The 13,449-nt window shown below is 37.9% G+C and overlaps 1 protein-coding gene across 1 annotated transcript; it reads right to left on the bottom strand.

Annotated features, from left to right (window-relative positions):
• Positions 1-6,041: 6,041 nt before the first annotated feature.
• Positions 6,042-7,442, bottom strand: LOC131696144 (probable sodium/potassium/calcium exchanger CG1090). The gene is made up of 2 exons (XM_058984683.1): positions 7,319-7,442; positions 6,042-7,229 (listed from the first exon to the last, which is right to left on the bottom strand). The coding sequence occupies exons 1-2, from the start codon at positions 7,389-7,391 to the stop codon at positions 6,895-6,897; spliced, it is 408 nt and encodes a 135-aa protein (XP_058840666.1). The 5' UTR covers positions 7,392-7,442; the 3' UTR covers positions 6,042-6,894.
• Positions 7,443-13,449: the final 6,007 nt, after the last annotated feature.

Below are 13,449 nucleotides of genomic sequence, written 5' to 3'. Positions count from 1 at the left end.
ATACGAGAAGTGCTGTCCATGTTTCATCAAGCGAATAGCGTGTACTAAGGCTGCCCGGGACAATGAAATAATGGTCTGCGGGTAACGTGTCATGAGTTTTCAATTTAAAATTTAAACTACAAGGGACAGCCCTATGGGGTTGCACGTACTATCGACAGTCCTACACTACTAAGTGTGAAATATTTAATTTCTTATTTATATTTTAACGACATTCAATTAGGTAGAGATTACTGGGTAGGGAAAGTTATGAAAATTAGAACCATAGTACTCAAGTAAGAGCAAAGATGTGAAGTAAACAGATTTAATTTTTGTCTTCTGCTAATGAGGGTCGAGCTTAGGCAGCATAGCTACGAATCATCCGAGTTCACTAGCATGTGTCCTGGTATAGGCAGACAAGTCTATCTTTACCGTGACAACAACAATTTCTTAGTCCATTTGGATTAATGATAAATCAAATATACTCCATTAATTACAGTTTAAATATACTCAATCAACATCGAATGTTACATATTGAACCAAATCGTCGTGCTTATCAGGTCATTTTATTTGTAGTAGGCGATCGAATCCGATTAAATTTATCTGAGAAGACTTAAAGAAAAACCTATTTTAATCCACCTAGCGGTGCAATTGTGCCTTTCTCAATCATGAATCACGAGAATGTGTGCGTTGTTTATATTCATTAAAAGCTTTTAAATGCATATATTACATTTTATTATTATACATCACATGACAACTATATACAAGAAAATAAATCATTATTCGAGTTCTAAAATTTTGAAAAAGAAAAAATAGCCACGGTAATATTGAACTAAAAAAAGGTGCAAAATCGGCAAAGTCCCAAAAAGTCGATTTTTATAAAAAAAAATTTTTCGAGATAACATAAAATCTCGACGTTTCATGCATTTTAAAGATGTTTGGCATCAAAAATACGATTTCTGAAATTTCATGAGGTCCCCCCTTTGAAAAAAAAATTTGAGCTCCGGCTTATATGGGAATTTCATATGTGACCGGACGGTTTAGTCTATATTCCCGGAACCATATAAGCGATCCGTACGAAATTTTATAGACATCTATGGGGATATTATAGCTATCATTTGGGACTAAGTTTGTGAAAATCGGCCCAACCATTTCCGGGAAACTGATGTGAGTTCGTAAATTTTGAAAGATGGCCGCTTTTTCGGGCACTTCCGGAACCGTTTATGGTGGTCAATGTAGTCAACGAAAGTTTGGTTGGCCGTCGGTGACCTAGAACAGCAAATTTAAGTTGTTTGAGAGACATTTTAGCGAAATTTTTACCTTTTTTGCTTTCATCGGAGTATCGGTTTGAATCACAATTTGCTATGTGATCGCACGCCACAACCTGTAACTCCGGAACCGGAAGTCGTATCGGGATGAAATTAAATAGCCATTTACGGGGACGCAATACCTTTCATTTGAGGCCAAGTTTAGTCGAATCGGTCTAGCCATCTCCGAGAAACCGATGTGACTGTTATTCTGAATTTAGATACTTCCGCCGGGGCTTTCGGAACCGGGGACGGTGGCCAATGTGGCCAAATAGACTTTGAATGGATGTTAGTGACCTAATACTACAAATCGAAGCAGTTGTGGTCGTATTTTGGAAAAATTTTCACCTTTATACATTCATTGCAGAATTTATTAAAATCGACATTTTCTGCGTGTTCGTACTTATCACCCTGTAAATCCGGAACCGGAAGTCGGATCCATTAGAAATTCAATAGCAGCCTATGGGAACGTTGCACCTTTCATTTGAGACTAAGTTTGTCAAAATCGGTTCAGCCATCTCTGAGAAAAATGAGTGACATTTTTGGTCACATACACACACACATACACACACACACACATACATACACACATACATACACACACAGACATTTGCCGAACTCGACGAACTGAATCGAATGGTATATGTCACTCGGCCCTCCGGGCCTCCGTTAAAAAGTCGGTTTTCAGAGCAATTGCAATACCTTTCTATTGAGAAAGGCAAAAAGGTGCAAAATCGGCAAAGTCCCAAAAAGTCGATTTTTATAAAAAAAAAATTTTTCGAGATAACATAAAATCTCGACGTTTCATGCATTTTAAAGATGTTTGGCATCAAAAATACGATTTCTGAAATTTCATGAGGTCCCCCCTTTGAAAAAAAAAATTTGAGTTCCGGCTTATATGGGAATTTCATATGTGACCGGACGGTTTAGTCTATATTTCCGGAACCATATAAGCGATCCGTACGAAATTTTATAGACATCTATGGGGATATTATAGCTATCATTTGGGACTAAGTTTGTGAAAATCGGCCCAACCATTTCCGGGAAACTGATGTGAGTTCGTAAATTTTGAAAGATGGCCGCTTTTCCCGGGCACTTTCGGAACCGTTTATGGTGGTCAATGTAGTCAACGAAAGTTTGGTTGGCCGTCGGTGACCTAGAACAGCAAATTTAAGTTGTTTGAGAGACATTTTAGCGAAATTTTTACCTTTTTTGCTTTCATCGGAGTATCGGTTTGAATCACAATTTGCTATGTGATCGCACGCCACAACCTGTAACTCCGGAACCGGAAGTCGTATCGGGATGAAATTAAATAGCCATTTACGGGGACGCAATACCTTTCATTTGAGGCCAAGTTTAGTCGAATCGGTCTAGCCATCTCCGAGAAACCGATGTGACTGTTATTCTGAATTTAGATACTTCCGCCGGGGCTTCCGGAACCAAGGATGGTGGCCAATGTGGCCAAATAGACTTTGAATGGATGTTAGTGACCTAATACTACAAATCGAAGCAGTTGTGGTCGTATTTTGGAAAAATTTTCACCTTTATACATTCATTGCAGAATTTATTAAAATCGACATTTTCTGCGTGTTCGTACTTATCACCCTGTAAATCCGGAACCGGAAGTCGGATCCATTAGAAATTCAATAGCAGCCTATGGGAACGTTGCACCTTTCATTTGAGACTAAGTTTGTCAAAATCGGTTCAGCCATCTCTGAGAAAAATGAGTGACATTTTTGGTCACATACACACACACATACACACACACATACATACATACACACATACATACACACACAGACATTTGCCGAACTCGACGAACTGAATCGAATGGTATATGTCACTCGGCCCTCCGGGCCTCCGTTAAAAAGTCAGTTTTCAGAGCAATTGCAATACCTTTCTATTGAGAAAGGCAAAAAGACAGAAAACTGTGACAAAAATCGACCTGTTTTAATGTTTATAGGACAATCTCAACCTTGAAAAATTGTTTAAATTTTTTTGATTGTCTGCGGTAAAAAAACCGGACCGATGAAGCAAATTCAAATTTTAGGCGATATAGTCACATTTCATATGTGGAATAGGCTTTCTAGTTGTATTTTGCCCTTGTCGTAACTTTCCTAAAGTAGACATTTAAATGTAGCGAATGCAGTGGTCTTATTCAGATAGCGAAGCAAGTAGAATATTGTATTATTAGAACCAAAGTAGATAGGCTGAGCGGAAATGAATCACGTAGAATCAATGAACGTAAATAATAAACCTTCGGTACGCTTTCCATCAATTCGCGTAATTTTTTTTATTTGTGTACAACGAAAGCACATATTGTTATACACATTCGCCTCAAGCATTGAACCCAAGCGAACGGTGCACAGTAGCGATGCCATTATAACAAATGACAAATGTCTAATTTTGCCAGATTTATAAGTTTTAGAAGCTGCTATATACACATTTTGGAAATTTGGGTAATATTGTCCCAAATTTTACAAAAATGATTGATGCTCATTCTATGAAAACTAAAATGTATGCCAAATTTCGATGACTTTGAGGTCGCTGTCAAGTGCCAGATTTCGCCAATCATTTTTAGTTGAACTACCAGATTTTCTTTGAAAAATAGTGGCAACACTGGTATACAGTTGTACAATGCTTGAATCAAACAGTTGTGTGAGTGCATCGTTCCCAAATGGAAGATATGTACCAAGCAAAATTATTCAACGCTAGTGACGAAGGTGGGAGTGAAAGAGACAACTAGTACCACGACAACTATGTTAACAGTGTTTGCATATGTACCTCGACTGCACAAGCGGTTTTGTGCACGAGTTTTATACGAATTAATGAGTTCGTGATTGTACATACAATGGATTCTTGAAGTGAACAGGGTACAGGAGAAAGCATGGTGATTGATCAAACATACTCAGTCACCTGTTGAACCAGAATACCAGGCAACTGATCTTGTCCAACAACATCTGTTCCTTAAAAAGTCGATGATGGCGTCATTCATAAAAGCGTAGCGCTCTAGGTACCTAAATCTGTCGTGCCAGACTTGGGAAGCGCTACTTTCTGTGTGCAAATGCGTGGTAAAGGGTTTCTGTCACAAATAGCCTAAAACAGTTACTCTCAACCTGAGGTCCGCGGACCCCTAGGGGGCCGTCAAGTCGTTGCTTTGTTCGTTCCGAGTGGATATTGAAATTTTAAATCTTGTTTCCTAACAGACTGAAAACTATATATTGATAGCATACAGAATCGATGCTAACCCGTGGGGAGCCGCAACAGCCCAAGGGGATTTCTAAGGGGTCCGTGGTACGAAAAAGGAGAAATATTTCGATACCCTGAATCAGAGCTGGAAATTTTCAACAAGTTGTTTTGAATTTGAAGGAGGAACAAATCACAAATCATACCATACTATGTTCAATTCGCAGTTGTTCGTTTGCATTATCCATTCAAATAGCCGAGCTGCTCAACATACTGAACATACTTCTTACTGTTCATGTAAGCTTGTAAACGCAAAACAAGTCAATATTTAACCTAAACTGGCCTCTACAGAGCAGATGACAACTTTGGTTGGTGAATGAAAAAGCATAAATTTGATATGAAGACGTACGGTTTGGTTATGAAAATCCCGTCAATTTGAAAGTGAATGATTAAGGGAGGCTTTGGAATTGAGTGATGGTTGGGTTTGATTGAACTGAAAGTTGGCGTTTGAAAATGAAAATTTGCACTACTGAATACATGGAGTATTCATGCCTTCAACAAAATGGTTTGTAAAAGCACTCTTGAAAACTTTGCTGAAGACATTAAGTCTCGAACTAAATTTGTTTGAAGAGTAAATTCTCTATACATACTTCTTGGAAGTTATAAGGCCAAAATTATTTTATCAGATGTTAAAATGACGTTGTAAAATTCTTCGAAGATACTATACCTTCGAAATTGGCGGTTTCGAAATGATGTTATCTTGATCTTAAATAACCGTTTTCGAACGTTTATTTTACCTATTCATATAATTGAGCTTGTGCGACCATCCCTGGCTGCTACTCCGTTATTGATATGGACTAGTTGAAGTTTCACAGTGAATCAGTAGATACCAGACCAGGAGAAAATAACTGGCCAATAACCCGAGTATACTATTTTCTGGTATCATGCCAAAACCTGGTATTAATTGTTTATTAATACCTCATTGAGGTATTAAGCAGGTATTGAAGAATCCCTACAAAATACGTCAACAATGACCGACGGCAGTGAGGCGAATATCATCGCACTGATCATGCCTATGAAGCTTATACAGCACGTTAAGAAATTTTTGGCATGTTTTATTGTTTATGCACTAGATCATCAAATTCATTACAAAAATTATAGCAGTCATTTTTAGCAGCGGAGGCGACAATGGCTGAAAACAAAATGCAGCAAAGGCAAGATTGTGAGTTCTCTGGCGGGGCGGGGAGAGTGGGTTCTTTGTGAGTTTTGTAAAAGCAGCAAATGGAGACCCCTAACACCAACAACATCTATTTTATATGTGATCGTGATCGAACGATTTTTTGCCCATTCACATTGTTCAAAAGGGTTTGCTTTTGGGCATGAGACTGTGAGCGCAAAAACAGAAAATGCGAGAGTGTTGTTTTAGGTATAGCTGCTTTTTCAACAAAAGAAAGCACATAGTGCATCTTTTCCTAAGATTCGGTTATTAAGTTTCGGCAAAAAGTTAAAATTCATGCTAAATCTACATTATACACCACTGCTGTATTTCGGAAAAATTAGATGCAATAAATATAGCGTTAACACTGTATTTTTTTATTTATTCTAGCAGTTAATGCACATTTCTTCAAAAATACACAAATATTTACAATACTGAGGAAGGGAATGTATGTCACTCGTTTTAAATCTAAAAATATCATCTCTTTTAATTGATTTCACATTCATTTTCTAACCGTGTTTTTTATCTTTGGCTACAACTTAAACTAGAAAAATTAAACGTTTGTTACGGTAAATGTTACTTTAATTGATTTACAATATGTATTCCTAAGCCATCAAATGTTTGGTATGCTTTTTTGGTCTATGGTTTCGAGTTTACAATTGGCTTTAAGTCAAATAATGTTAGTTTTATTTTATCCATTCGCAAACTCATAATCCTGCTATCCAAAAGCAATGTTAATCATTGCGAGGCTTCGCTCTACCCTACGTCCTAGTGTCATTCTTATCAACATACGATTTATTCGACTAATCAGCGAGGCGTCGTCCCAAACCGAGTCCTGCACCGCATCAATAACAGCAGAACAACAAAAGCAATGTGTTCACCGGTTCGATCGTGTGACGACCGACCGTTTTTTTAACACATGCTAACAAATGAAACAACCTCGCTTTATCAGATCACTTCGAAATACGCACTGCAGTGAGCCGGGTACAACTAGTAAAACTCATAGCTAGAGATAAGCGAACAAAACATTATTTTTTGCATTGTTACCCCGATATCATGATAGGCAGTTCATCGATTGAATCCGCTTTTGACAGATTATTTTGATCCAAAATGAAGTCCACGCTTTTCTCCTTCTTTGAGTTTTTCTAGGTATGAAGATAAACGGTTCACTTAATGCTGCATATGATTGCATGATTTCGAACACTCCGTTCACCGCACACAGGTGGGTAGGTTAACTGGGAAGAATACGTTCAATTCGATCAGACTGGCCATGATCAAAAACATGGCGTACATTATCAGACAAGTGTTGCCCACTCGCCGGTTTAGTTTGAACTTATTCAGCCAAAATGCAATGTACAGCAACAGCAGCGTCGACAGTAACGAAATGGCCGAGTATTCCAAACCAGCCGAATTGATGCCCACCCAATGATGACCCGGTTCGATCGGTGAGAAAGCAGCTTTGATGAACCATGGCAGCCCCAAACACAGCAGGATGTCAAACGTGTTCGATCCGATCGAGTTGCTGATTCCCATGGAACCATGCCCTGTGGTAAGTGAAAAAAAAACACTAACTTATGATATCTGTGCTCAGGTAAGCTACCAATAAACTAATTTCCGTTTCAATATGACTTACCCTGCTTAGCGACTATTACGCTAGAAACCGCTTCTGGAACGCTTGTTCCTGCCGCCAAAAAGGTGATTCCCATAACCGAATCGGGTATTTTGAGCGTGTCACCTGTGTAGGGGTAGAAAAGGAAATATTAGCATACATTGAAAACGAAATTGTGATTTTATCCATATATGACGGCACTGAATAAAAAACTGTCGGTCCATTTGATTAAAAACAATTTTATCTTGCGGTAATGTAAGTGTTTGAAGTAGAACGCGTAAACAAAGTCCATTACGTTACGTTTGGTGAGTAATTTTTAATTATTTTTCTGGCTGCGTTGAGTGAACACGGATTTTTTATAATGAAGTATAAAAAAACCTCAATCTTAATCCACACATTTGTGCAATTATGTTCGGAATTATGACCGATTGTATTATTACATGTCACGGTCACTGTATCCTTCCTATTTTATCAGCTTTGCGATGTTAGTCTGGGGTGGCATTACGCATCTCGATTCAATCAAAATTCTATCGACTCGACCTTGTTTCGCATTATGTATTTCGAACCGAGCATGAAAGTAAATTTTCGTTCGAGTTCGCTCGAAGAAGTCCCACGTACTTTGAGCTACTTTATATTATATCTATTTTCACCATCAGGAACATACTTTTTTGGAAAAAGTAATACTAAGTATTGATGATAAATTATCCTACACCAAGTAATAATAAAAACCTATTTTAATCCACCTAGCGGTGCAATTGTGCCTTTCTCAATCATGAATTACGAGAATGTGTGCGTTGTTTATATTCATTAAAAACTTTTAAATGCATATATTACATTTTATTATTATACATCACATGACAACCATATACAGGAAAATAAATCATTATTCGAGTTCTAAAATTTTGTAAAAGAAAAAACAGTCACGGTAATATTGAACTGAAAAAAGGTGCGAAATCGGCAAAGTCCCTAAAAGTCGATTTTCATAAATAAAATTTTTTCGAGATAACATAAAATCTCGACGTTTCATGCATTTTAAAGATGTTTGGCATCAAAAATACGAATTCGATTTTTGAAATTTTTTGAAAAAAATTAGAGTTCCGACTTATATGGGAATTTCATATGTGACCGAACGATTTAGTCTATATTTCCGGACCCATATAAGCGATCCGTACGAAATTTTATATACATCTATGGGGATGTTATAGCTATCATTTGGGACTAAGTTTGTGAAAATCGGCCCAACCATTTCGGGAAACTGATGTGAGTTCGTAAATTTTGAAAGACGGCCGCTTTTCCCGGGCACTTCCGGAACCGTCTATGGTGGTCAATGTAGTCAACGAAAGTTTGTTTGGCCGTCGGTGACCTAGAACTGCAAAGTTAAGTTATTTGAGAGACATTTTTGCGAAATTTTTACCTTTTTTGCTTCCATCGGGGTATCGGTTTGAATCACAATTTGCTATGTGATCGCACGCCACAACCCGTAACTCCGGAACCGGAAGTCGGTTGGGAATAAAATTTAATAGCCATTTACGGGGACGCAACATCTTTCATTTGAAACTAAGTTTGGTTGATTCGGTCTAGCCACCTCCGAGAAACCGATGTGATTGTTAGTCTGAATTTGGATACTTCCGCCGGGGCTTCCGGAACCGATGATGGTGGCCAATGTGACCAAAGAGACTTTGAATGGCTGTTAATGACCTAGTACTACAAATCGAAGCAGTTGTGGTCACATTTTGGAAAAATTTTCACCATTATACATTCATTGCAGAATTTCTTAAAATCGACATTTTCTGCGTGATCGTACTCATCACCCTGTAATTCCGGAACCGGAAGTCGGATCCATTAGAAATTCAATAGCGGCCTATGGGAACGTTGCACCTTTCATTTGGGATTAAGTTTGTAAAAATCGGTTCATCCATCTCTGAGAAAAGTGAGTGAGATTGTGTTCGCGTACACACACAGACGCACATACACACACACATACATACACACACATACATACATACACACACAGACATTTGCCGAACTCGACGAACTGAATCGAATGGTATATGTCACTCGGCCCTCCGGGCCTCCGTTAAAAAGTCGGTTTTCAGAGCAATTGCAATACCTTTCTATTGAGAAAGGCAAAAAGGTGCGAAATCGGCAGTCCCAAAAAGTCGATTTAAAAAAAAAAAAATTTCGTGATAACATAAAATCTCGACGTTTCATGCATTTTAAAGATGTTTGGCATCAAAAATACGAATTCGATTTCTGAAATTTCATGGGGTCCCCCCTTTGAAAAAAATTTTGAGTTCCGGCTTATATGGGAATTTCATGTGTGACCGGACCGTTCAGTCTATATTTCCGGAACCATACAAGCGGTCCGTGCGAAATGTTACAGACATCTGTGGGGATAATATAGCTATCATTTGGGACTAAGTTTGTGAAAATCGGCCCAACCATTTCCGAGAAACTGATATGAGTTTGCTAGTTATGAAAGATGGCCGCTTTTCCCGGGCACTTCCGGAACCGTCTATGGTGGTCAATGTAGTCAACGAAAGTTTGTTTGGCCGTCGGTGACCTAGAACTGCAAAGTTAAGTTATTTGAGAGACATTTTAGCGAAATTTTTACCTTTTTTGCTTCCATCGGGGTATCGGTTTGAATCACAATTTGCTATGTGATCGCACGCCACAACCCGTAACTCCGGAACCGGAAGTCGGTTGGGGATAAAATTTAATAGCCATTTACGGGGACGCAATACCTTTCATTTGAGGTCAAGTTTAGTCGCATCGGTCTAGCCATCTCCGAGAAACCGATGTGACTGTTACTCTGAATTTGGATACTTCCGCCGGGGCTTCCGGAACCGATGATGGTGGCCAATGTGACCAAAGAGACTTTGAATGGCTGTTAATGACCTAGTACTACAAATCGAAGCAGTTGTGGTCACATTTTGGAAAAATTTTCACCATTATACATTCATTGCAGAATTTCTTAAAATCGACGTTTTCTGCGTGATCGTACTCATCACCCTGTAATTCCGGAACCGGAAGTCGGATCCATTAGAAATTCAATAGCAGCCTATGGGAACGTTGCACCTTTCATTTGGGACTAAGTTTGTAAAAATCGGTTCATCCATCTCTGAGAAAAGTGAGTGAGATTGTGTTCGCGTACACACACACAGACTCACATACACACACACATACATACACACACAGACATTTGCCGAACTCGACGAACTGAATCGAATGGTATATGTCACTCGGCCCTCCGGGCCTCCGTTAAAAAGTCGGTTTTCAGAGCAATTGCAATACCTTTCTATTGAGAAAGGCAAACAGTGTTAAAACAAATCGATGGAGCAAAGTGAAGGCACATTGACTTGTCTAATCGCTATTTGATAGATGTATAGAATCACAATCATTTTTGATTTCAAAGTGGTGATTTAAACAATTTTATATTCTAATTGATTCATTTATTCTCGACTATTCCTCAATTGTTTTCAATATCACAATATAGCCTTCAATTCAATGCCATAATATACGTTTTATACACCAACAAAATTAGGTGTTATATCATCATTTGCATTAAATGCATGAAAATACAGAATACTATCTTATATAGCAAAGAACTTTGAATCAAAATGAATTATTAACAAATTTTAGTGCATCAACCGATTAATAATTATAACATCTACAATTTCTGGAAACACTTCATTTTGATTATGTTCTCGCTATCTCTAGTGTTTTTTTTAATAGCCCGCCTCTTACCCCCACACCAAAAAGCTCACAAACGGAGCCCCCTGGTAGTGGACACATCAGTTCTCAGCGTACAAAAAAAAGGTCAGCACAACAAAACAAAGTTATGAATCGCGGAAACGCAGAGAACAAAAAAAAACAATACGAGACCGACAAAACACAAAATTTGACAAGAAGCTACGGCGAGTACCCAGCGGAAAAAAAAATCCTTTTAAGGGTCCCATCGTAGCTTTGCAGGAAGCTCATAATAATTTAAATTTAGGGGAACATGGGGAGACTTGACCAGGTTTTCAGCTAAAATTGCATAAATCTCTAAAAAAGCCTTCAATCCCCCAAAAATCATCCAGATATAATGCGCAAAGTTATTGCGCGTCTTCATGATTTTTTGCAGAATTTTTAATTTAATTTTTGAAAAGTTACAAAAGTTTTTCTGTGATCGTTTTTTCGTGGCGTGGGGAGACTTGACCAAGATAATTTTGAAAAATCATAACAAAAAATAATGACATAAAACATACTGTAATTATTTTTTCCCTATTGTCGAGATCCTTAGGTAGCAGTAAAAAATATAAAAGAGTTGCATTTGATAAATTTTGATTTTTTTAAATGCATTTCTTTTTAAGGATTAACTGTACTGCTTGCATTGTATGTTCACACGTCACGAAATCAATCCTACTATTGCTAACTTTGCTTACAAATTTTAAAATATAAAGACTTATGTTTGGGGTGGGATTTTTTTATGGCGTGATTAACATTAACAGTAGGTACCACAGCTTAATAAATATTAGGAATTTTGCATCTTTCTTCAGCTGCTCGCCACTTGGTCAAGTCTCCCCATAAAATCTTGGTCAAGTCTCCCCAACATTAGTTATTGCGTTCAATTTCATGCGAATTCTAGTAATAACTATTCCAATGTTCCAGTTTATGTAAAATCATTTCACTACTTCACAAGGATTAAAATGGTATATTAGTCCTTTAATAGTAATTAGTAGTCGAGTAGATATGTCCATACAAAGTTTGATAAAAAATTACATCATTTATTGCAAATTTATTAATCACGTAATATTTTCTGCAAGGAAACGATTTTTTACTCCAAACTTTCAAAATTACCTTAAGGGATCGAAACAAGTATAAAAATATTTTTGAAAAAAAATTAAGAATCGAATAGAAGACGCCATAGCCGAAAATAGAATTTTGCGCTTGGTCAAGTCTCACCATGTTCCCCTATTTATTACTTATTGCTAGAAAAACTGCATTTATCAATTGTTTTTATTAAAAAAAAACCTGTTTTAATCCACCTAGCGGTGCAATTGTGCCTTTCTCATTTCTCTAAACTATGGCACGGAGGCTTTTTATGTTCAACATAATCGTGGAAATGTCCATTACATTCTTAGTACACTTTGCACTTATACACAATGGCATGCCAGCCACGAACTTGATGAGCTACGTGTCGACGGTGAAACACTTGAAACAAAAAAATATCATACTCCATTAGCCTAACCAGCATTAGATCAATGTTATCTGCTTGCTAACTCATTTTGTCATGCGCGGCTGGGTATGTGAAGAGGGCGAAAGTCCCATGAACGAACGACTCCCCAGCTTAAATTGGTATGCTTTGTGATATAGTGGTGGTTTAAAGATGATGGGGTTGAAAGGGAGGGGTATGAGGGCTGGATGGGGTGGTGGTCTGAGGGGTGATTTAAGGAGATTTTTAAAGGAGGGGCGCGAACAGTAGAGGGGGAGTGTAACCCCTCTCCGTAAACCATCAACTACGCCCCTGTTAAAATCCAGAAACCCTAAACTAGTCAAAAAAAATTAGGTTGACGTTTTTCAGAGTGATTGCATAACCTTTCTATATGAGAAAGGCAAAAATGTGCCAAAATCCAAAAAAGTGAATCGTAGTCAATTTTTTTTTCGAGTTTGCATCCAATCTCGACGTTTCATGCACCTTGAACACATTTAGCATCAAAAATAAAAATTCTATTTTTAATTTTTCCTATAGTTTATATGAGAAATTTCTGTGCAGCCGCACTCTGAAACCCGTAATTCCGGAACCAGAATTCCGATCGATCCAAAATTCAATAGCAGCCGATGGGAAGGTTGCACCTTTCATTTGAGACTAAGTTTGGGCAAATCGGTCCAGCCATCTCTGAGAAAAATGAGTGACATTATTTGACACATACGCACATACATACACACACACACACATACACACACACATACATAGATACACACACACACATACAGACTTTTTCCGATCTCGACGAACTGAGTCGAATGGGATATGACACTCGGCCCTCCGGGCCGGGATTAGGTTGACGTTTTTCAGAGTGATTGCATAACCTTTCTATATGAGAAAGGCAAAAATGTGCCAAAATCCAAAAATGTGAATCGTAGTCAATTTTTTTTTCGAGTTTGCATCC

The sequence above is a fragment of the Topomyia yanbarensis genome, unplaced genomic scaffold (genome assembly GCF_030247195.1).
Source record: "Topomyia yanbarensis strain Yona2022 unplaced genomic scaffold, ASM3024719v1 HiC_scaffold_79, whole genome shotgun sequence".
In the NCBI taxonomy this organism is placed as follows: Eukaryota; Metazoa; Arthropoda; class Insecta; order Diptera; family Culicidae; genus Topomyia; species Topomyia yanbarensis.
Note: the sequence above shows the minus strand (reverse complement) of the source record. Positions and strands in the feature narration are given on the sequence as shown.